The sequence below is a fragment of the Coturnix japonica genome, chromosome 1, assembly GCF_054131305.1.
Source record: "Coturnix japonica strain WE chromosome 1, WE-NBRP24, whole genome shotgun sequence".
Lineage (NCBI taxonomy): Eukaryota > Metazoa > Chordata > Aves > Galliformes > Phasianidae > Coturnix > Coturnix japonica.
In genome coordinates this window covers 57,677,196-57,702,334 of record NC_140663.1, presented here as the reverse complement: position 1 = coordinate 57,702,334, position 25,139 = coordinate 57,677,196, and the positions used below count along the sequence as shown (strand labels likewise).

General features: G+C 37.8%; 1 protein-coding gene across 6 annotated transcripts in view; it reads right to left on the bottom strand.

The window, feature by feature from the left end:
- Window positions 1–25,139, bottom strand: part of BRAF (B-Raf proto-oncogene, serine/threonine kinase) — a 77,524-nt gene that overhangs the window by 11,219 nt on the left and 41,166 nt on the right. For 2 of the 6 annotated variants that reach the window (XM_085521576.1, XM_015866793.3), the window contains exons 8-18: window positions 18,495–18,654; window positions 16,885–16,921; window positions 12,719–12,855; window positions 11,904–12,021; window positions 10,942–11,026; window positions 8,627–8,803; window positions 7,157–7,203; window positions 6,000–6,118; window positions 5,367–5,498; window positions 2,606–2,740; window positions 1,636–1,789 (exon numbers count right to left, since the gene is read on the bottom strand). In XM_085521576.1, coding sequence (XP_085377702.1) covers window positions 1,636–1,789; window positions 2,606–2,740; window positions 5,367–5,498; window positions 6,000–6,118; window positions 7,157–7,203; window positions 8,627–8,803; window positions 10,942–11,026; window positions 11,904–12,021; window positions 12,719–12,855; window positions 16,885–16,921; window positions 18,495–18,654 — 1,301 coding nt within the window. Of the gene's footprint in view, window positions 1–45; window positions 175–1,454; window positions 1,790–2,605; window positions 2,741–5,366; window positions 5,499–5,999; window positions 6,119–7,156; window positions 7,204–8,626; window positions 8,804–10,941; window positions 11,027–11,903; window positions 12,022–12,718; window positions 12,856–15,529; window positions 15,650–16,884; window positions 16,922–18,494; window positions 18,655–22,733; window positions 24,373–25,139 lie in introns of all 6 variants that reach the window. The other 4 variants (XR_014936339.1, XM_032445664.2, XM_085521600.1 and 1 more) reach the window with 4 other exon arrangements.

Here is a 25,139-nt window from a genome sequence, read left to right as displayed (position 1 = left end):
CAGAAGACCATTAGAATATGGCCAGAAAGTGCACAGACTGCTTACGTTGCTTTGAGCTCTTTAATTCTCCCATTTTAAAAAGTCCCAGTTTCCAGAAAGAAGCAGAAAGGAAAACCTTTGTGGACTTTCTTGATCCATTTCAAAAACATATGGCTACCAACATGGAAGCTTCCCCTGTAAGTACACAATTCAGAAGCTATTAAGAACATTTCTGGCCATTTAAGTCCTACCAAGAGCAGCAATAGCTTGTTTCTGATGCAGAAGAATCTGTAAAGATGAACAGCTTAACAGTTTTAAACAAACAAAACCCACATAATTAATTTCAAATTATGCAAGAACGCAGCCATTAACAACATTACTGCTTGTTTTCGTATCTGACATCAAAAACTGAGGTAACCTGAACCAGTGCTCTGATGCACCCGTTCCACAGGAATGGTCCAGAGAAAAACAAAATCTTTCAAGTGAGCTGACAGGATCTTGATAAGTTTCTAGCTTTCTCAGTTAGATATCCAGTCTAACCGGTTCAGTTCTACTCAAACTAGCAGCTTTATATGGAAGTGAGAAAAACAATGAAGTATGAAGTATGTGCTGCAGTATTAGAAACAATATTAAAGCAACTAAAAAAATTTCAATTAAAAAATTTCAACTTAGCAGAATTTCCAGTATAATACTGATTTCCATGAAAACAACTACTTTTCAAGTTGTCTTTTCCTGCTCTGGGTGTTCGCAGCTTTTTTCTCTTGAAGTATTCAATTATGCTCCAGACTTGATTCTTTTTTTTGCTTTTTAAATTGAAGCTCTTGCTAATGGAAAGGCAGGGGGGCCATTGCCAGTAATACTCTTGCAGCTCAGCAAAAGCAGAGATTCAGAATTTCTTCTGTGTTGCATTGTAACGAAACGCTTAGAGATGGTCTAAACTATGACAAGTCAGAGCATTAATGAGAAAATAAAAACTGAAACAAAACAAAAAACCCAGCCCCCCTCAAAAAAAACCACAACACAATGTGCCACCACTCCTCGATGAGAAGAGATATTTTCTAAACAGCTCTATTTTAAAACCTTAACTTTCAGAAGAATCACACATCACTAAGGGCTTTCTTTGGAGGCTATGTGCTTCTCCTCACTTCTGCTAACCGCAAGATGCTCAGACCGCACTCAGCCTTGCAGCTGAGTTCAGTTCTCCAGCTGTTTCCCACACATGAGTAGCTTTATTAACTAAACTAAAGCCTTATGCTCATAAATAAAGACCTCAATTGGAAAAATAGATATATGTTTTTTGAATAGATTAACAATAAATATACTCTGAAGTAACCAATTCAAAACAATAAACCAGGGAAAATGACAGCCAATGATCTTTAGAAGAGTTTTGCTTATTTTGAAGCGACTTTTCCCATTTCTCTTTTAAGTAACCTTCTAATTCTTCTTGTGCCAGCTGTTCCCAAGACATTCCTTACCAGCACTGTGCTCAGGACATTCAATGCCCCATGTTAGGAAATGACTCTTCATTCCCTCAGTAAACCTTAAAAAGTTGCCGGCAGGAACTGAGAACGTACATATGTGTTGCACTCACAGGAACAGCACATGAGCAAACAGGCACATGCTTTCACATTTCTTTTCAGTGTACTGGAAACCCACCGTATCCCCCTGCTTGGATGGGCGTTTTTGGAGAAGCACAAGCATATAGACTAAAATCCTCGGTCTGGAAGCCAGCCCGGTTTAGTGACGGCTCAGATGCACTGCGGTGAATTTTTGGCAACGACCGGGCCAGAAGCTCAATGGAGGCAAGAATCTAAAACAAGCAGAAAACAAGCAACTTAATCTGTGGTCCTCAAGCTGCTATAATATCTTAAAACCAAAGGCAGTACATATAAAATTATTATTATACACAAATTTAAACAGAAACTTTAAAATATAGATAACTGCATTTCACTCTGGTGTTTATATTCTCATAAGCTGAATAGGACATTTAGTGAAGAAACTGCCTCTTTCTACTTTAAAAGGACATTTTGATTTTCCTCTCTAAGCATTAGGAACATCAGTTACCTTTTATGTGCCTCCTCCTTCTTTATGCACTAGTATCCATACTTGTCATCGCTGCAAATAAACTCAGTTTTGGAAGGTGTCTCCCCAGTACCATTCACCAAAAAGCCAGCAGGTGGAGCTCAATTTTCTTTTTAAAGTGCTTTGCTACATTCACAACAAAGTCAGATCCTCCAGTTCCAAGCTTTTAATTCCCCAGCAAGCACGATAAATAAAGTTTTATCACACAAAAATCAACCACCTCTCATAAAGCCTTGGGGACAGGAAGGAGGGGAGCACACAGAGAACAAGTTCTAGTTCATGTGTCTAACCGCAATCATTAATTTCACTATTTCCCAGGAGATTTTCTCTCAACAAATAAACGCTAAATGTAAGTCATATTAATACCTGCTTTTTGAACTGTAAATAAAGATTTCTAATTAAACAGCTCTAACTTGCTACGGCTCTTATGAAATCCTAGTGAAGCACTAAAAAAAATAATAATCTTGCACTAGTCATAAATGAACTTCATTTTTCATATTCAGATTGTGAAGTCTACTGAGAGCTAAAGAGAAACTTTCCTCACCTGTGGAAAAAGAGGCCTCTCATCTCTTTTCTTTTTCAAGCATTCTGCCATTAGTCTCTTCATAGCTTTTGGACAGTTACTTCTTACTTTACTGAGGTCTGGAGATAGATATCCTCGTCCCACCATAAAAATTATCTTTATTTTAGAGAAGAAAAAAGATGAAGAGGGAAGAAGATAAGCTCATAAAGTAAACAGCAGAAACAACAACAAAAAAAGACGAATGTTTTTTTCCTAGACTATTTTATTTCCAGCAACAAATTTTCTGTTCCTGGGGAACAGGATCTGAAATCAAAATGGCCAAGTTTGTACCAGTAGTGTTAGCCAACCTACTCAGCACAGAGAAGAAATTAGACTTCTCCTCCTTCTCTTCTAAGGGAGATTGATAAGAAACATGAATGCTATTAAATGGTTACTATTTAATAGCAACAACCATCAAAAAGAACTGTTCTTCAGTGTCAAAAACTGTTACAAAACAAGAATAAGCTACCATGGTTGGAACTGAGTTCCTAAAAATAAACAGCCTGCTTTATTCATTGAACACCCCACCCCTGGAGGTGCTCAAGGCCAGGCTGGATGGGGCTCAGGGCAGACTGAGCTGTTGGGTGGCAGCCCTGCTCATGGCAGGGGGTTGGGGCTGGGTGGGCTTTAAGGTCCTTTCCAACCTTAAGCTGTTCTGTGGTTTCATGATTCTAAAAAAGTAAACAGCCTATTTGATGTTTACATTTTTTTTTACAGCAACTAATGCAGAAGATTTACATTTCACCTAAGGGTAAAATTTAAGCATATAACCAAGTAAATAGCAAGCAGGAAAACAAAGTACAAATTTGATCCGTGTTCTTTTGGACACATTAAAGAACCCACCAAACATTGTCATGTCAAGCCAAGGTCAAAACTAATGCAGTTTGAGTACTGCAGTCATGCTGACACTAAAAAAGGCCCCTTCAAACCAGCTAATCAAAGTTCCATTCATGCTGCAGGGGATAATCACTACCTTTTCTGAACAGTGAGACAGAGCCAGCAGGTGTATTATGCCTTATTTTTATCAAAGTGTAACTATTTCATATCTTGACTCTGGCAAAAAAAACCCAAAACAACAAAAAACACACCTCAAGCAAACTACATATGCTATTTATATTAACACTACTATGGTCCTTTTTCAACTTCATGATTCAGATGCATCTGTGTTTGCATTAAAAGACAGAGCAGATCTCCCATATGGTTTCTTTAGGAGTTCCCAAGTATCAGAGCAAACTTTAATAGTAAAGGCTTTTCTACCTCATCCCTTACCTTGCTGCAGTGAGAGTTACTGTCATACAGCAGCTACTGTTTTCTACATAATTACACTATTTCACTTGAAATTGCTCAGAAATGATCCGCATTGTTCTTTCTGATGCACTGCTTATGTAATGTAGGGATTTTTTATTTTTATTAGTAATTAGAAAAAGATTATCACAACAATAAGAGTTCTAATCCATCTATAAAAGTCAATAAAAGCCACAAAAACTCCAGAAGGCACAAGAATGATACTTTGCTCACTAAGAGTGCCAGTTGTGACATAATATCTGCTATGTAAAAGCACCAACAGAGAGCAGGCAATGTTTGCATCTCTTTTGAAGACAGAGAAAAAGAACATTAAGAAACAAGGTCGCATTTGATACGTTGGCTTCACCTGTACTTTGTTTCAGCACTTAACTGTAGGTACCCACATCATTGGGGTCATGACTCTAAACTCAAAAGGTAAAACCAAAATTGCTTCTAGAAGGTTACAACCATGCAAGCCAGGAATCTGAATGCTTCCCTTTGTTTAAAAGGAGGAGAGTGTGTGGGGAGAATGGGGTCGGAAGAAGAAAGAAAAAAAGGAGTTGCTCCAAATCCGATGAATTGGAATGAAGTGTTCTGACAAATATGGAAGCAGCCTCATAAAATGGCATTCACACATGAACGTTGCTATGGTTGCATTTCTCAAGTACTGACAGTGAAAAAAACAAGGGATGTGGACACAGATAAAACATAAATACATCACTAGGTAGCTAAGGAGTAGTTTACACCAAAGGTCTTGGAGACATAGATCTTGTTTTCAGATTAGACAGAGAAATAATAAATCAGACAAGCCCTCCCTAACCTGCCTAGCCTACTGAAACATATAATAGGTGCGGAGTATCATTAAACTTATAGAAGATTTGTTCACAATTAAGTAATCTTCTTACAGGATTCACACTCTGGAAAGTCGTATGCTTCATCAAGGAGAATTTGAGAAACGCTGATACCCTGAAATTCAATTAGATGGTGCATGCATTTCTCAAGATTAAAATGAATATAAAGCATTCAGTTAAATCCATTTTGTCAGTCCTGTTCCTGTACTATTATTCAACACAATCCAGGAGGTAAAAAAAGAAAGAGGAATAACTGAACATACAGAGAATTATTTCTCCCTTGTGGAACTATTCTAAACTAAACTACTATTAAGTAACCTGCTCTCTCCCTAATAAGTATCCTGGCAACCAGCTTAGAATCTGAAAATCTATACTTGAAGTAAAAAAAAAAGAACAAAAGAAAAAAATCCCTCAAGAAAAGTGCGTAAATTGGTGCTGTGAGGCAGATCTAAAAAAAATAATGTAGAAACGTCATCTCAGAACATCAGAGTCAACAAAGCAAGGAAATACACAAAACAACACAATAGTGGCTTCACAGAGCTACATCAGTCTGGTTCAGACTACTGCTGACTAAAGGCAGTCCCTTCCCAAGCCCACGCTCTCTTTACCTGGTCCCTGTTGTTGATGTTTGAGTATGGTAACTGTCCAGTCATCAGTTCATAAAGCACAATCCCAAATGCATACACATCTGACTGAAAGCTATATGGGTTTTTGTCTTGCATTCTGATCACTTCCGGTGCCTGTATCATAAAAGGAAACAATTAGGTTTTATTTCACCACGTCAGACTGTACCTTCCATAGCAGAAACATGATATGGACGTGTCCAGAGTATAACAGGTGCAAGGCTTGCCCTCATGGCCTGTGTTTCTGTGTTAAGAGTCCACATAACTGGGCTCTACAAAAGTGGCTGTTGACATGAGTCCATTGGCTCTTTTCAATCTGCTGATCCTTTTGTTAAACTATGACAGAACATCCTCCTCAGCCCTGGATTGACCACGGCCTTTCAGTTTAGCTCTCAGAACTGTGAAAGCAGTCACTAAAGGTTTTTTTTTGCTGACTACTGGAAAACACATAGCTAAAGAAAAATTGACAAGAGCTTATTTAGTACTACGTATTACTGCTTGGCCTTTCCAGCCTCAGACGACTTGCATGTGTCCACGCACTGGAAATATAGTCTTATAAAGCTTGGCCAAAGGCAATTAGATCAGTTGAAATGAATACACCACTTCCCTTTTACTTACCATCCATAGGATCGATCCAGATAACTGTTCAAATTGATGAGATCCACTCCATCGTGATTTCACTGTAGCCAGACCAAAGTCACCTATTTTTACTGTGAGGTCTTCATGAAGAAAAATATCTAAGGGATAAATGTTAAGGGAAAGCAAACAAACAACACTGGTCCTGTCCTGCAAAAGACAATAAACAGCCACAAACGTGGAATTGCAAATACAACAGTTATAACCATTCACCACCATTAAATAAAGATATATATGTTCTAAGCAGTTGGGATAATGGATTATGGCAGTTCAGGGTTATATATGTAATGACTGGGCCAGTGTTGAACAGACTATGACCCAGGTGACTTTCTTTAAATGCCAAGTGTTCAAACACTCGAAGCGGCAATTACTCCACTAGCAAACTGGTGAAATCTTTCATCACAGATAAAAATTAACAATGTAAAAAATCTTTCTGAAACTACAACAAACTTCACTGTGTTCTTGGAATCACAGCAATAGACAGGGACTTAGGTCAATATGAGTTTATGACTTGCACTTACTGAGAATTCCCTGTTCATGAGGAATAATTGTAACCCCCAAACACCAGCACAAATGGGTTTCAGTGGTTTACCTGTGCCTGCTGGCATCAGGTAAGCACAAGCTGAGCAAGCCGGTGTACAAGCTATTTTGGCAATTAAGTATTTATCAGATGTTCAACAGGCAAAGGAATTTTAAACATGCAATAGCTCCCAATAGAAGTTTGAAATTGCTTTCAGTATCTTGCTTGCAATAGTTTATTTGCACATTGCAGAAAGAAATCAAGAAATTCTGCTATATGTCACTGGTCAAAAATAACAACCAAGGGATGCAACGTACAGACAGACAGCAAAAGATATTTTTGTAAAAGAAAAGAATATTTGAATGTAAAATGAAAAGGCTGGTCATGTTACATTCCAAAACCCACATCATTCTTTCTACAGGAATTAAGTTCTTTTTACAGATGAATGTAAGCATTACTTTTCTAATAATCACATTACACCTCCTCAACCAAATTTGAACTCAACAAATAATCATGCATGAAGAGCTGTTCTCTTCAATAAGAACATTTCTGGAAGGAAAAAAACCAAACAAACAGCCAGGAATGCTGGTTCTACAATCACATCTCTGGAAAAGGATACTATTACTCTTGAGGTCTCTGTGGATGATTGACTTGGCATGCAAATAACTGAAAAGGAATATGACAGATTGGGTGGGTTAGATGTTATTCCACTAATCAACAGCTCAAAGTTTTGTGTTATTGAAACAAATTGTGTAAATATTCAAACTGCACACTTCTGTCAAGGCAAGAAAGCTTCAGTTACCCAAGTCAGTTCCTGCAATAGTCACAGGAGAAAATAAAAACAATATAAAGCTTAGATTTCCAGCTTAACCCTTGTCCTTCCAAAGAATGAAACAAATTACACACCGACCTCTGCTTTTCAGTTTCTTAAGTCAATATTCAGAATGTAAACAAAAGAATTTCAGTCGTTTTTGACATGTTGAAGGCTCTGCTTCCTAGCCTTGGAGGTGACTGCCATGACACGTTGTGGGATAGCCTCAACATGAGGCAAGGTGTTTCCAAATTGTGGAACCTAGAAGTGCTTCCCAGGCTGTGTCCCCCATAAAAGAAGCTGACTGGAAAAAAGATTGCAGGCCAGATAAATACACTGCAGGGAGTTCCAGAGGAAGAGTACTTGTCCCACAGCATAGACAAAGCCTAAACTAGGCAGTGAGTCTCCCATGGCTCCGTTGAATCAATCAGCAGCACAAACCTGCTGGAAGAGCCTCATTTTATGTTTCTACTTTGAATCATGCTCAAAGAACATTTTCTATGTCTCCACTATACAGACAGGGAGCCTGGAAAGCAAGCAACAGGAGGCTGAGGCTGGTTGCTGCAAACACCTGCATTTTTCAACTGAAAATGTAATTGGATACTTGATAGAAATACTGAACAATTAACTGCAATCATGACAGTGGTTTTCCAGTTGTAGGGCCATAATCTTAAATCAGTGTTCTGATTTTGACACATAGTACTGGGCAAGTTTTGTAAATTTTAACTCCACTGCTGTCTACATGAGTAGGGATTACTTACACACAGCCCTTAGAAAAAAACAAGTAAGTATTCTTCAAATGCTGAAATCTCCTACTTCATTTAGAGAGCTACAACATGTAGGAGAAAAGTAAGAGAAACTGCACTCTTTTTACTAACAGAACTGCCTGCCCTCTGGGTTATTTTAAAGGATGCTATCCTTTCATTCACATGGTGTTTCTTTTAAATTGTGTTTTACCTCCTATCCAAAGACTATCTGCACTGTGAAGACCATAAAGACTTGGGCAGAAATCTTTGCTCACAAGATCAAAGATAATCAGAGTGGTTAAACTTTCATTTAGTTTTCAGAGACCATATTACTTGATGGCATGTATTTCCCAATGTTCCAGTAAAGGAGCACAAGAACTCTATTCCACTGATCAAAATACTAAACACTATACAAAACACTTCAATTAACACAGGATTCTGGGTTTGGTAGATTGAGCAGACAGCCTAGTATGAAGAAGGCATGTGGACAGGGTCCCGACAATCATTTGCAAACAAATAATATGATACTTACTCCATGCCTTGCGCAGTCTGTCGTGCAATATCAATTAGTTTGATCATTTCAAATTTGGTCTCAATTATGTGCAGATGGTGATATAAGCTGGATCCCTCACACCACTGTGTAACAATAGCCAACTGAGGTTTTGTTGAATAACCCATAAAAAGTAGGATATTCACATGCCGTGTTTTCCTGTTGAAAAAATAAATAAATATATATGTATATAAAACTCAGGAGGAAACTGAGGAATCAGGCAGAACTAAACACATCTTTCCAAATTGAAGTTCTTGGTCAGACTTGGCTTTCCTTTGAATAATCTGTTTCTGTATCAAGGCTAATGAATGATTGCAGTCTTGAGTCTTTATTGTATTAACATGGAATAGCTCCTCTGGAGCAAGTACTGCTTCTTCTTGATTTTGAAATCAAACTAGAACAGAAATGCTCAGAAGATGCCGTCACCACTAAGTCTACATGGGACAGTGAATGTTTGTAGGCAGGTCTGGTCATGTGTAACACTAGTTCAGCTATGAGATGTTGCTGCCTATCACGAAGACATTCAAAATGAAACTTCAGACACACGGACTTCCAGGAAATACAACGCTTTTCTTCAGACAACATCAACATGCCTCTTTGGCAAGACTTCATTTTTAATTAGTACTTTGTTTGATAACAACGTTTTACTCTCTTAGAAGCCAGCAAATAAGGATGGAGATAGATGTGAAAACCGTACCTCAGTAAAGATATTCTCAGTGAAGTTGTTTCTAAACAGTACTAGAATAGACTTAAGTTCACCAGAGATTTGGCCAAATCAAATCAAACCCCTTTCAAAGACACAGCAACTCCAGACACAAAGCCTTCTTAAAAGAAAGTACTGAGAAGATGATCTCAGCAGATTCAAGACCTGAAACAGCCTAGTGATATATTACAAAATGCAAAAATTTCTCCTAATCCCATCCCAGGAAAAGCATTCTAATCACATTCTTAGTGTCACCAAATGGATATCAAGAAGAACTAGATACCTCCAAATGTACTAAACAGAGATCACAAAAAATGTGATTTCTGTAGTCTTTCCTAGCTTTCCCAGAGGCTGAAGCAAAAGAGAGAGCTCTTCTTCCAACAGGGCTCAGTACTGCAAGCAGTTTGCTCACTGCTTGATGAAACTTGACAGACCAAGCTTAAAACATGTGGCAGCTTTTTAAGTTTGCATGCTGTGCAGCTGTTGACAAGCCAAGTCATATTTTCTTATATTAAAAAACTAACACAGGAGCCTGCAATGCAAACCTATTTGTTCCTTACCAATGCAGGCTATGACAATACTAAACTATGTGACTGGACCTTTTTCAAGCTCAAGGATTTGTCAAGTGATGCTGAGACTAACTGCCAAGTGAACAAAAATCAGTGCTTTCTTGCAAGTCTTTCCTCAAATATAAGAAAGTACTGATGAAGTATAATGGAAAATGCACACTGACAAGTATACCTGGCTTGTCTGGGTCAAAGGATAGCACAATTGACTTTTTACTAAGCACCAAAATGATCAGCAACAGAAAAGGGCTAGATTTCTTGAGACCAAAAATATGCACACCTCTTCCAGGCAGCACACTTCTGAGAGCCTCTGTTAGCACAGATATGGACTTAAGAGCTTCACCATGTATTTTACTGGGGACCTTCCTCCAGGACAGCATCCATCTCAACATGTGCATTTACCAAAGCCAAAAAGCTCCTTTCTATTTTGCTACTTAAAAGAGAGTTATGCTCAAGACTGTAATTGGATGCTAATGGTCCTTCCCAATAAATATGGCATAATGTTGATAGATGCTCTGTTAAGAACTGAATGCAAGACAAATACTTTACCTAATAAAGTAGAAGCACTAGACAAGAGAAAATAAAATCGAGGAGTGACTATGAAATAGAAATTTAAAAGAAAATCAAGGAGGAGTCAATGCTGCTACAAAACAATGGAAAACATGGGCAGAGCTACAGCTGGAAAAGAACAATTAGTTATACTCTCCTTCAATCTCAAAACTTGGAAGAAAGCAAAGGTCCTAAAGTTCATGCATAAGTTTGACTGTCCTGTGGGAACGAAAACAGCAAAACATAGACTTGTCTTGAGTTCTTGTATTGACCACATATAAAGTAACATCAGTCAACAGACAACATGTGGTCACAAAGCAGTGAATATAAAGAAATGTTTTAAAATGGTAAGTTGTATTTTCTACCCAAATTATCACCATGAAGAAATAAGACCAATGTGATGTAATGGAAATATAAAACTCAATCGTTACAGGAACATAAATCTACACAGATTATTTTATACCAAAAAATATTCTTACCTGAGCACTCCTACTTCATTTTTGAAAGCCTGTAACTGTTGAGGTGTGGGTGCTGTAACATTCAACATTTTCACCGCCACGTCACCTTCAAAATAGCAATCTTTAGTAAGTATCATTAACACAGATTCCTCAATTGAGAAAATGCTATATAGAAAATCAGAAATGCTGAGACTGTTTTCTGGCTTTAGTGAAATAAACCACTACTATATTAAAATAAGTATATAGTCTGTAAACACGTATAAGTATTATTCTTATTTTACTCTGAGAAATTCTAGCCACATCTAAACTTTCTGTATACACATACATTTGCGATTCTCATTTAGCGAGGTGGCTACTTCAGCCTTTCTAGTAATTATGTTTCATCTTTACCCTAATAATTACTTCTGAAGAACACACAGGAGTCAAGTTTCTACACTGTTTGAAGCTCTAATGTAACTTACTTAACCCATGATTCTTAGCTTTAAATAGCCTTCATAGGTCACAGAATGGTTGAGGTTTGTTGGGACCTTTTGGGGCTATGTCACCCAACCCTGCTGCTCAAGCAGTTCACACAAGCTGATGTTCAGAATGCTTTCGAGCATATCCAAAAGGGAGTCTCCACAAATTCTCTGGGCAACCTGTGGCACTGTTTGGTCACCATTGCTGCAATGAAGTGTTTCCTTACGCTCAAACAAAGTCTATTTCATTTGAGTTGGCAGCCATTGGAACCGCCACTCCAGGAGCAGTCTCAGGAGTAATGAGGTAGAAAGGAAGGATCACCTCCCTCCACCTTCTGGTATAATAACACAGCCCAAGATACCATTAGCCTTCTTTGTGATCAGGCCGTGTTGCTTAATCATGTTCAACCTGGCATCCATGAGGACTTATAGATTTTATTCTGTAAAGCTGCTTTCCAGCTGTGTGGCCCCCAACAGGCAATGCCACTTGCTTAAGAGTAACTGTTTGCCCTGAATGCCACATACCATGCCACTTTCCTTTGTAGACTGTTCCAAATGATCCAGATCCTATCCTTTGTCCAACTGTGATCTGCCCATCTGGTATTTCCCAATCATCACTTGAATCTCGTCGACCAAGGGTTTTCTTTACATATTTACACAAATAATAAAAAGAAAGAAAGAAGCAAAATCAGTGATTAGTGCATGTGAAAAAACATCCTTTATTAAAGATTCTGTATTAAAATTTCATGTAATTAAAATATTTTTTCTCCAAATACTGCTAGTGACATTTCAAATTAGGTATGTTCAAAACCTCAGCATAAATGTATACAAGTAATTTCCTGACAGGAAATACTTGCCACGGATTTTGGGCAGTGTTAAAACCAGTAAAAAATGGAGAATTTCCTCCCAAAGGGAAAGTCTCATTTATGAATTTTTCAATTCTTACTGAGTCAAAAGGTTAAATTGTGAATTAAAAGAATGCAGTCATTTTATCCGTTGTTCAGTTTCAGTCAACAGAGAACTTTCACTATTTGTGAAACATGTTTAATTAAGACAATCTTCGAAGGGAGATTAGCATTATAACATAAAGTGCACCAAGACACCTGGGTGTAAAGGAGGAAAAGTGAACACAGCCAATGACTTAAATGATTTTTATACTAGTCCCATGATTTCGATATTCCATTATTTATCGGTTTAGAGTCCCCTACCATTATATAATTACCTTGAAAATAATTCACATGGGAATGATGAAAGAAAGTTGAGAAAAACGTGGATGTGTGGTATTTCTATACTAAGAGTATACCACACTGTGTACTGCGTGTGAAAGTAACTCATCTTACCATTCGATTTCTGTCTTCTGAGGATGAGGACGATTTCCTTTCCCGCTGGGGGCCTGGTGATTTCTGTAATGCTTTCACATTGGTAAGTGAACCAGGCAAAGATGCGGGAGGTGTTGCAGACAAACCTGCAGTTGAACCTAAATTTCAGAAACAGGTTAATTTTTATCTTTAAGAAGCCAGGTTACATGAACGTACTGGTGTCAGGTGCAAGAATTTTGTTTTAAGATGCAGTATCTCCAAACATCAATGTAAATGTTAAGAAGGAACAAACAAACACTTCAGGAATATCGTATTAATACTAGATTAGTGCTCAAGTCTTAGGTAGCAGAAAGAGACGAGTCTATAGCAAACATCCCTGTGTATCAGCTAGTCCTCAGCCTTTTGTTCTTGAATTAGAGGGATAATGTTTAAATGGAAAAATATATATATATGTTTTGTTGTTTTTAATTCCACCAGCCTCTTTGACAAGTAGTAGCATTTAGTTAGCTGCAGCTGCCTTTCAGATTTCTTGTAGCTAACGTTTTAGGGACCCAGTAAGTAACTGTATTTTGGAATCAAAACAGACTAAATGTATAAAAAAAAATTCATGTTTTGTGTTGTTTTTTTTTTGCTGAGTCTTCAAGTGCCGCCTCAAAACCATTTGGCTGTTTTAAAGCTATCTCTTAGTAAAGAGCTGTTATTTAAAAGTAGATATTAGACCTCAGAAAGTATTACAAAGGAACAAGTACTTCATTTATCTATTTGAGGCATATTCTAATAAATCCAAATTAAAGCACTTTCTCTCTAACATATATGCTGCCTAAACAAAGCTTCATAGGAAAATCACAGAGCTGTGTTTCAGAGCCTCAGTGCCTACTTACGAATAGAATACTTAAACCAGACATTGCTTTTTAAAGTACACCTTAATTAGCAAGGTTATGCTGACCCACTCTCAGTGCAAAGGACATAAAATAGGGTCAATTGTTAATTAAGTTCACCCTGCTCTGATAAATGATGTATGTCATTGTGCAAGGCTTCCAACATGCCAGTACTTTCTCTAACATCAGTGGCGAAGGACAATACACCTCCTCCTGTTATTTCAGAACCCCCTTTACTACCTGCAAAGAAGACTCCTAATGCCAACTTGAATTCAAAATCCATTTTATAGCTTTTGTGACTGTTGTTTGTGTTCAGCCACTCTATGTGCTAATTTACCAGATAATATCTATCCATCGCTGCTTTCCTTCATTAAGCTAAAATCCATATATTTAGAAGTGAAAGCATATAATAATAGTATAAAAAATGGGATGCAGCATCCGTGAACTTCTTCCCACACGTTAAAGCAACAATAATTGCATACTGGGTACCTAATTAAATTTAGAAGCAGACGGAAGCCAGTGACCTAATGGATGGACTTTTGTTCCTATTCTCTGTCAATTTCATTTTGTGGTTACTATATTATTGTGCTTTTACTACATTGTTTGTCTGCAAACAAAACAAAAAGCAAATTAAATGTATGTTGCTCCCAGAAGAACAACTTTTTTCCAAAATTTTACTGGCTTACAGATTTTCTCTTCAATATTGAAGTTGTACTTTAAGATACTAAAGGAAACACATTATGTCTCCTCGAGAACTAACTGAATCTCCTACTTAAATTTTAGTACTGAGATACAGCAACATTAGCACAACATTCACCCTTTAGTGGACATGGTTATAGCACATGGTAGGACATTACAGTTACTGTGTCCATAATAATAACAAAGGACCTGTTTTCCAAGTTGTCAGTACTGTGCAATACTTTAGATAATGCTGGACTTAAGTCATTGGTATGGACTCTGAAGCTGTATTTAATGTATTCAGTTCTGTAAACAGTTTGCTTGCCTTCTTATACCTCTCTCCATGCAAAAACTCCTGGAACAATTTTACTGTCCTTGATGTGTTCTGCAATGAAAGTCTTTGAAACAGCCAAGATGGCAGCATTTGAAAACTACACTACATGCACTTGACTATTCATTTCTACATGTATACATAGATACACAAATATTTTTATTTCATGCTACAACTTAATAGTAGGTTTTTCCAGCATGTGAAACCCCAACGGGCATTTTGTGCAATAAAACAGATCCATTGACAGCTTTAGGCCTGAATTACTCAAGAGTCAGTGACGTGTGAAAATGAATGAGTATTATTTTACATAGTTCAGGAAACAAGCAAGTATTGTTTCACTGGAAATGATCTAAATAAAAATTACATAGTCTAAACCACCCAGGGCCTCAGTATAGTATTAAAAAAAAATCCTCAAAATACAATTCTTGTGGAAAGTTGAGACTGCACATTGTGTGAAAAGCTTAAGACCTGACAAGATATCAATGGAAATGTTTGTAATCCACATTTGATTTCCTAGATTACTTTTCAAAGTAAAGATAATTAAATACATAAAAGTGTTAAAGCACTGAACTGACTTAAACTGAACAGACAAGGAAATTCTAAGTTAAGGACATCGCTTCGTCTTTAAAATCACTGCAATGCAATCCATGGACCTCTGTTCAGAAAAAAAAATAACATCTTGGTCCATATAAATACCTCAACTATGAAATTCCTTGCTTTAGAAGATTTAAGTCAGACTTTATAGTCATTTTCAAGCACATAAACGTGAAAGTGAATATGTGTGGAAAGCACATTCAAAGCATTCCAGCCAGGCCAAGCAAAAAACAGAGGTGTTTTGATAAACTCACACACTTACATACACACGGTGTGAGGGTGAGGCACAAACAGCATCTGTGGTTTTACTTATTTTGTTTGGGTGAAAACAAGAAAGAAGAGCCCAACTACCTCTGAACACTGGGCCAGGCTCAAAATCAAACACTATTTCACTGGGGACAGAATGAAGGAGGGGACTGGGAGTCCGGGATTGGTATTTCCGAAGACAGCGCATCAGCTGGTTCAAAGGGGCTGTTAGAGAGAAAGAGACGGGCAGGCAGAGACAGAAAGACAGACACATAGAAGAAATGAAAGAAGTCATGGGAAATAACTAGGATGCTTTGACTCCTATTCACAGTTTGCTTCTGTACTTTGAAGGACAAAAACGTCAATTACTAAAAACACCGTTTCAGGAATGGGAATTGCCAATTGTTTTCAGATGCCAAGCAGACAGTTTATGATCCAAAGTTAAAACCAACACGATACCACAACATTTAAATGCTGGACAAAATGGGCAAAACTGTGGAGAGCCACACCTACTGAGACGTACAAAAATAGCTAAAACTGGAAACTTGCAATTAGCTTGCTTGCAGGACACTAAAGGAAATTTCTTTTGAAAAGGTGTACTATTGGTGGTGTAAGAAAAGACAGCTCCCTCAACCACAAAGTGGCAGGTAGGCCCCATCCTACCCATGAACAGTCACAGATAGGTGAAACGATTAAGTGATAGCCCATGGTACAAAACATTAGAGTTTGGGGTGGACCTTGACAACCAGTGAGAAAAGTAACTTAACAGGCTTGTGCGTAACATGAGAAGAAAAATTAAGCTATCTTCTGGCACTAGTTCTGGCTTAATTAGGGTTATGTGTTACCAAAGCAGAAATAAAGGGGCCTGGCTTTAACTTAAGGTCCTAACAACTTGGTTTCAAGATTAGCACAGGCATGCAGTATAGCAAAGCAGCATCTTCAGCAGGGGCAGAGGGGGAGAAGAACTGGAGCACATCATGCCGCTTAAGGATGCAGCAGTTCATATGGAAGGTCCATCTACTGTGTTGATAATCTTCAAAGGAAACTACAGTTGTTTCCATAGGTAGGAATGTAACAACAGGCATAAAAATATTTGAGAGTTGGAAAGCTGTAGCATAGCTGCGTGCAGCCATGTGAGTGAGTGACTGTGTATGTGTGTGTGTGTATGTGTGAGCGAAAGAGGGGGAAAAAAAAGAGTGCAGGATAATTTTAATACTAAAAGTATTACTTCAAAACTTTTTCTCCTTCTGTCTCCCCCACTCCCAGAATGACTGGCAAATGACTCAAATCTTTGTCAGACAAATACTAATTTCATGGACAAGCAAATGCAAACTCATTTTTAAATTCTAGTCATATTTTCCTTTGTGTCCGTGTTTTATAGAAGGAAGGAGAACAAAGGGAAAGGACAGAGAAACTGTATATTTAAATATAGCACAGTAGCTAGCTTAAACACCACTTACCTCCCTCTCCTCGTACACCCTGGTCTCTAATCAAGTCCTATTAAAAAAAATAATAATAATTGCATATAAGTATTATCATTTACATTCCAGAATCAACTGAGAGCGATCCAAATGATAATCCATGACCTCATATGCTGGTCACAAAATAGAAGTTGTTTTCTATTCTGGCTTACTAACATCAGTGACTCCAAACTATTTATAACCATCATTAAACTTTTCCAAATCATTTGCTTTAGAATGGCATCTCCCAGGAGTAAACTGAAACTCATAGTCCCCCCCAAATCAATACTGATATAAAAATATTGATTTAAACATGCAGTTGGCCAAAATGTACAATGCAGTATCAAATCAAATGTTCTGGTTACAGTGTTTGTGATACAAATCATTTGAGCCGCCTTATCAGAAGCTGGGACACCAGTTTTCTGTACTGAGGTAAGTCAGTCGAACGAGTTCTGCTTCATGCTTGTACCAACGCACTGCATTTGCATACCCAGATGTACTCTGCTCTTTTCAGAAATTACTAACTGCAAAAGATCTCCTTCACCTTCAATCCACTGTTAACTGAGACTATCTTCTACCATATATCCAGACTATAAGTAACCAATACCAATGACTTTCTTAACACAAGAAAATTCCAGTGGTTTCCTTCCCTGAGGTGCATTTTTACCATCAAACTTTTTTATTTATTTAATGGTTGCATAATTAGTTGCACTGCTGCTGAAAAGCACCCGTCCTGCCTCTCAGCTGCACCACTGCCACATGCAAATGTCTGGTAAGCTGCTTTCTTAATAGACAGCTAACATTTCTCCTTTCACTCAACTCTCATGTAGAACAGATTTTGTGTCTCAGTGTCCAAACAGACTTCAAGACTGTTCACCTGACAAATGACACATTTTTAAACAGTGGATTCAAAGGAAAAATACAGGCTGTACAGATTGAGAAAATTAGAAAGAGGCCCTTTGAACGATTCTAGCTGCTCTTATGTTCATTATCACCTATTATTGTTAAGTACTACAATTCAGCATGTGAAAAAGAAGTTAAGCGTAACAGCTTCTGAACACTCACACTAATATACACTGGGTTCATAGAATGCTAACCAACACTCACTCAAACTGAGCTCGGATAACTGCAATAATGTTCTTCAATGACTGAAATATCACTTGTAATGTGAACTATAAAAGAAACGACACCAAAAAACATAACTACCCTGCACGCCAAGAAATTTACTTAATGCATACAATGGTCCGCAAGGATGCTTGCTGGTCTTTACATTCTTACTGCTGTACAGGTAGCAGCATCAGATTTAAGACTAATCATAACATAGAGAACAGAAGTAGCTTGTGGTAAAATGCTTTGTTGAAAACTAAAGGACTGAACTGTAAAAGGCAGCTCCTGTTTGTTGAGAAAGTTATTTGTACTCCTACAATAGCAAATTCCTCTCAATAGCAAGAACTTCTGTCTTGGAATCTATGAAGGTTCTGACAGACCAAGGATTACCTTAAAAATAGAGTACTTGTGTGTGCACATGATATATTTATATTTAGCACCTTGATATTCATAAGGGAAACACCAAATCTGCTGTTCACGATCCAAATGTTATTAATACTTACATCAATATTGACTGGCTCGATTGTATTGATGTGAACATTGGGAGCTGAAGAGGATCGGTCACGTTGCCCAAACTGATTCCGATGGTCTTCATCTGCTGGTCGGAAGGGCTGTGGGATTGGAATGGATTTTGAAGGAGAAGGACTAGGGAGAATTGGTGGTCTGAGAAACAAAGTCAAGGAAAAAGAGGATTTAGGTCTACAAATGGCTTCAAATGCTGCATAGTGGGTGTGGTAAATCCTTTTCAACTATAATAACACATACATAAAAAACAGCTGGTCTAAAGGCCTGCATAAAAACAATTTGTAATGAATGGTCTCTGGTCCCCTAGGATCAATTGCAACAACTCTCTGCTGCACAAACTATCTAATTACATAGCTGCAAAGTGTACCGAGTTTAAAAAACAAAACAAATCCTAACACACCATATCTAACTAGTAATATTAAATCCTGACCTGAAACAATTAATATAGCTCAACATGCACTGCAGATACTGAAACTCTCTAGCTTCTTCACTTCAAAGTTAATGCAAAACAATCTTTATGATGGCATCTCCTTCAGAAAGAAAAACGTTTAATATCTCATGCCAATATTGAAATCAAATTATGTTATAAAAACCATATGGATGGGATTACTGTGCAATGAAGAAAGCTGATTAAAAAGCTGATTAATAAATAAATGATATTATGGCCAATGTATTAAGAATCATTGATATTAAAAATAAATATATCACCTGTTCACCTCAGGTTTTAGGAAATAAGTTTGAATATTGAAACATCCCCAACATTATTTACAGTACTACAGTTAGGCAACAGAAGAGATTTCACTTCAAAGATCAGTGTTCAGACTATACAGACAAGTTCTCTGAAGTAACGCAACTGCTATCAGTGATGAATGTAGATTCGAGTCTATTTAGTATAATTAACCAATACATTAATAAACAAAACATCCACACACTCTCTTTGTTGTTGTTGTTGTTGTTGTTCATAAGAAGGCAAAATATCACTTATTTGGTTACCTTGCTACTTAGGTAAAGTAGGCATTTATCTCTTACTCAAATCAAGGTTGACCACTTTTAAGTTCCATCATTCAATTTAATGGATACAAGTTGAACAAGAAATCTGTCACCTTCTTCAGAAAAAAACCATACTTAAAATATATTTCACAGTTGATAACGAGGTTTTAGAATTTATACAAAATGCAACTCCTAACAGAGAAACAGAGTAGTCCCTCAGCTATTAAAAACTACTCATGGGTTACCATGCCCACAAAGGCAATGCCCATAGGGAGAAGCTTCAGAAATAAACCATAGAGCAGCCTGCTGCAACAAGAGGCCATGGTGCTGTCTTCTGTATGTAAATGGTCCCTGGCTTCTCCAAAGATTTTCAGGGGCAACCAACGTTTTAAACAACATCCCTAATGTTTATTCCAAAACAGATATGCTTTATAGGCGTCTATTATCTATCTGCCATCTTACATAGTTTGCCATCAATCTCAGAACTTGGTACCTGCCATATTTCCTTCCCAGCCTACAGTCTCATTATCAAGAACGGTCTCACTCTCAAGATCACTACTAATCAAAGACACCACTTGCCAATGAATTCAGGTAACAGTGTAGTAAACCTTACAATAAAATACATAATTATGTTTGTGGAATGAAATAGAGGGAGGAACTGGTAAGGTATACAGTCTTGCTCTAAAAAAGCATATATAAAAATTAGAAAGTTATTACCTAACAACACATAACAATATAATTGTTGTAAAGATGATGGGAAGCAACTGAAACTGCCAAGAGACAGATTTCTGAGGGAGTGTTTTCAACAGCCCAGCATTTCTGAATGATGCTCAGAAGTCAGCAGAGTAAAACTTTTCTGTTGTAGATGAGGGAGTTTTTGGGATTCCCAATCATTTTTTTAAGGAAATGATGCAACCAGAACTCACATCAGGAGATAGGACACTGCAGATGCATGCATGCAAAGGATGTGGCTGATAACCCAAGATACCACATTTTCATGTCAAGGCAAGTAACATATAAAGATTCCAGAAAAGTATAAAAATCATCTCAGCCAGCCCAGAACTGCCATTGTAAGGACAGCTATCTCCTGCCCAAACCTCCTAAGGAGTTTGAAATAGTGAAACCAAGGAAAACGTGTAACAACAAACACCAGATCATTGTATTAAGGTTGACTATGAGAGTTTAAACTCTGCTGCGCAACTAGAACAGCAATAATTAGAGTTGCTGTGATTGTGACTTAGCCAAGGGAGGAAAAAAAACCCCAACAATTTCAGAAATGTGGTTTCAATTAAATCTTCCTCTGAGTCATAAATGGTTATCTGCTAAAAGAATCCACAAATATGCCTGTGTTTCTGGACACAGGTCATCAAGCGTACCACGCTGCTAACACAGATAGCACGCCACATCATAGCATATTTTAAAAACAAAGTGAATATCTTATTCTACTTATGGAATTCTGGAGGCAGGCCAGATCTTTACGAAAAAAAACTATGGTCTGATAAAGAGCTCTTTTCTTTAGCTTTACTGGGAAGATAGGCACAACTGAATCAAGACATAGTCATGTACACTACCTATACAACTAGGATTATTGGGTGTTTTTGGGAACACCAAAATGCAGAATATTTTTTGCTAAATGTAGACTTTGCTTTAAAAAAGTAACTAGTGAAGAGGAAGACAGAAAAAGTTTGCTAGCAAGGGTGGCGTACTGAGACCACAAGCTTGGGAGTGATTATCAGCAGCCTCCTCCTGTGTGCAGCAAAGACAGTATCTGCCTCTATATTACAGGAGAGCTATCATCGCAAGGCATACAGGGATCCTGATTATGTAAATGTCATAAGCCCATGCTTACATAGGCTAACTTAATTGTTGCAGGAGAACGGAAGGGACAAAGCAAAAAAGAATGGCTATTTTAATTTCTAAGGGGGTGCTCTAGACAAGTTATGACGCTAGACCTGCAGGCTGTGCTGAAGGATTAAGTGCCAGCAAACAAACCAAGGAAAGAAAACAACAAGAAAAGCAACTAGAGCACAGCTCTGCAAAGCACTGTTCACTGGAAGCAGGCCACTGGCTTAGAGAAGCAGAGAAGTTTAAATACGAGGATCTGAGTTTCTGTTGCTCCTGAAGCCTCTGAAGCAGTTGGCAGCCAACTCCCTTGCTAAAAGAGACCTACAAATAAGAAGGTCAATATTTGGACTTATTAAAAAGGTTGCACCATACTTTCTTCCAGCCACTTAAGTGTGGGCATTCCTGTAACAAATGACTCTCAGCTTCCCAGGCAACAAGCTAATAGAGCTGTCAAATAGAGATTTTTTAAAAAATAAATTATAACCTTTCTTGGCAGTATGACAGAATGTACCTTTTCCTTAGAACGTGGATTTGGGATAAGCACATTGTTCCCTTCCTTTTTATCAAGAGGGAACAAAGAGGTTTTGTCAGTAGATGAAAGTAAGCCTAAATTACCTAACGGGCTGCTAATTACAGATAGGTGCAGCTTTTTACCCTTTATCAATGATAGCAAATGTCAATATGGCCACAGATTCACTGTCCTACAAAACTGGGTCCCCTGGTAAAAACAAGCGTAACTGAAAAGTTACGTATAACAAACTCACATAGTATTAAACACAGCATCTCTATTATATCTTAGAACTTACAAACTAGTGCTCTTCAAGAATATGAAAGAATTTAATACAAATAATCCTCAATTTTCTTTCACTCGCTTTCCATGTACTCAAGAGCTGGTCTAATCAGGAAAGATTTTTTCTCAAAGAGATTCTGGTTTGAAGTTTTGTTTTGCTGTAGTTAGACAAAGATCCTAATTGAAAATTCATATTAACACAGTTTCAGTCGTAGTGTATATGCCACTTCCCTTGTGGCAGCACTGCTACTAGAAAAGGACGGTTCACCCAGGAGACTGCATCCTTACCAGAAACTATTATGAGTCAAAGTGCATGTGGGACTACCACTGTTTTTACATCACAGTACAGGCTTTGTCTTTTGTTACGACTGTTAATGAGGAACACTGTGCACTTCCATTTTTAAACAGTTCCTACAGAAGTAACAATCTGGAATAAAACAATATTTCAGCTACACTAGCAACAGTCATGGGACATATCTTCAACGGGCAAAGCTTCAGATGGACTAGCGCACTTCTTAATATCATAACTTGTCCTCAAGCATGTCAATTTGTAGGTGTAAAATATAATTATCACAATGGTATGCATTCATACTTGTCTTTGAGTCCAGACCAGAGCTTCACCATGTTTTTGTAAAACTTCTGACAGCTGCATCTACAAGAGGCTATTGAGAGAGAGGACCCACAGAGCTGTCACTAGTCCTCCAAGCCAGGTCTCAGGTCACTTCCATGCTCTTGTGAATGAAGTTTTGAGGATCAACAGGTTTCCCCCACTTGCTGCACAGAACAAAGATGAACTGTTTAAGGATCCTAATACCAAGCCTTTCCTGCTCATCAAGGCAGCATACCACATTTGACATCATAGGAAGTTTGCTGACAGTTATATGGAGTGGCTTAGAAAAGGTCTGGTGGCAAAAACCGTTTTTTTTACAGTAAAGCAGATCAAAATGGCGCGGTAATACTGAAGTGCAATCTTGTAAGAACGTGTCTTTGTTTTGTTGGCTTTTCAGAAGCTTTTCTAGACATTTAAATATCTTCAGCTGAGGCAGAATGATCAGTGAACATTTGGAAGACAGAAAGGAAAGCAGAGGTGTTTAATCATAGGTTAGAGTCTGCTTTAAGGCAGGAGCTGGCAAGCCTCCAAGAACAGTGCACCAGACAGTCCCCTCTTCCTTCTTCAAATGTCGAACATTAATGATGAAGTGTTGTTTGTCATGAGCAAAGACTGAGCCAACTGCTCAACAGCAGCATCCTACCTCAAGCAAAGCAGAAACTTCCAGCTTTTATCAAGTCCAGCCTGCCTTCGTGCTACTCAGGTCTGATCATACAGCTCACCACCCCCTCATTCTACAAGTTACTTACCCTGCTATAATATCTGCCTCATGGGTTTGCTGAGTTTTGCCCAACTTCACAACATCTGAGAGAATAGATGGAAGTAGAAAAAGACAACTTTGGAATATTTTTTGGAATATTTTGAACAGCTAATCTCTCTCTTTTTCATTTATATCTAAGATCCAATGATCTGGATTCAGAGAAATTCAGTGCTCATGTTTTACGAGCACAGATGCAGAAGAAACTTTATGAAAGTGGAATGAATAAAATGAATACAATTTACTATATAGTTTATGTACTTCAATTTTATTACAAATGGCTATCACCAGGGACACCTACACTTTAATAGTTCTTTCCAGTTAAGTCCAGATTATGACTAAAACGTCTGCTTGGGCACAACACAACAGTGCAAACTGAAAGAACAAAAATGGAACAGAAGACCTGATGTGGAGGCTGGACACGTTTTTGTAAAGGGTTCAGAAATGTGCAAGCAAGACTGTATGTGCTCCCTTATCTTGGGGTGGAACATCTACCTATTCCTTACATTTGGAGGAACAGAAGGCTACAGGACTGGATTGATTTAGGATGTTACATGTGAGTGAAGTGCAACAGAGTTCTCCAGAACATTTATCAGCTTTTGCACCATGTCCAATGTTCTTTTCCTGTATGTCCCTTACTCTTCACAACTTCTCCATTTGATCCCTTGTCCACTTCTCAGCACGTCAAACATGCTCTGCTCTTGAGTTTGCCTTGCAACACGAACTCTTCCTTTCTTTGGACACCTTCCTGCTGCTGGAATCCCTTCACAAGGCTAAAGATGAAGGATGTCTGCCTCCTCTTTTCTCAGGTTTACCAAAGAATTAGTAACATCCCTTCTTCTGTGGGCTGCGCCATGCAAAATGCTACAAGAACAGAGAAATTGAAGCAGCAGTTATTAAACTCATAACAGTGTTAATAAAGCACTAATTTTCATATTTTCAGTCCCACTGCACAACTCTAAATAATTTCATTATTTTACTCTCTCCCCAGTAAAGACAACCTCAAATGTCAGACACTGATTTCAGTTAGGCTGCTGCCCCATGTTGTACTCTTTAACAACAATCATGTCTATGATTTTGTAGAGAAGGCCAGTATTTGTTATTTACTCTTAAAAAATAATCACTGAAATTAGTATTTCCATAATTACATCATCGAAAAAAAAAAAGCAGAGAAGTATTATTAAAGAAGGGGGAGAAAAAAAAAATAACTGGAGAAATACACAGACAGTCTATATGCTCATACAGTAGTGTCTGAGTTGCTTCTGGAAAGAAAACAGTACCAACGCAAATGACTGGGGAAAAACGCCTGTCTTTGTAACACGCACACTACTTTTTAAACAACTCATAATCATCAACCATTTTCAAAAGAGCCTGAAGGCATGCTGCAGGCCTTTTTGTGTTTTAACAAATTGTACAGCAGAGGAAAAAAAACCAAAAAGGTGTGGAGCTAGAAACCGTTAACAGCTCTTGCAACCACAACTATGTACAGATACAGGAGTCTTAAAGAACACAACAAAATACCTTAAAGCAAACACAACAAAAACCCTTTATAATCTAAATCAGCAAGTATATTTAACTTCACAAATAGAAAACTAAAATCATTTCAAAACCTGAAGGTATTAACCATCATT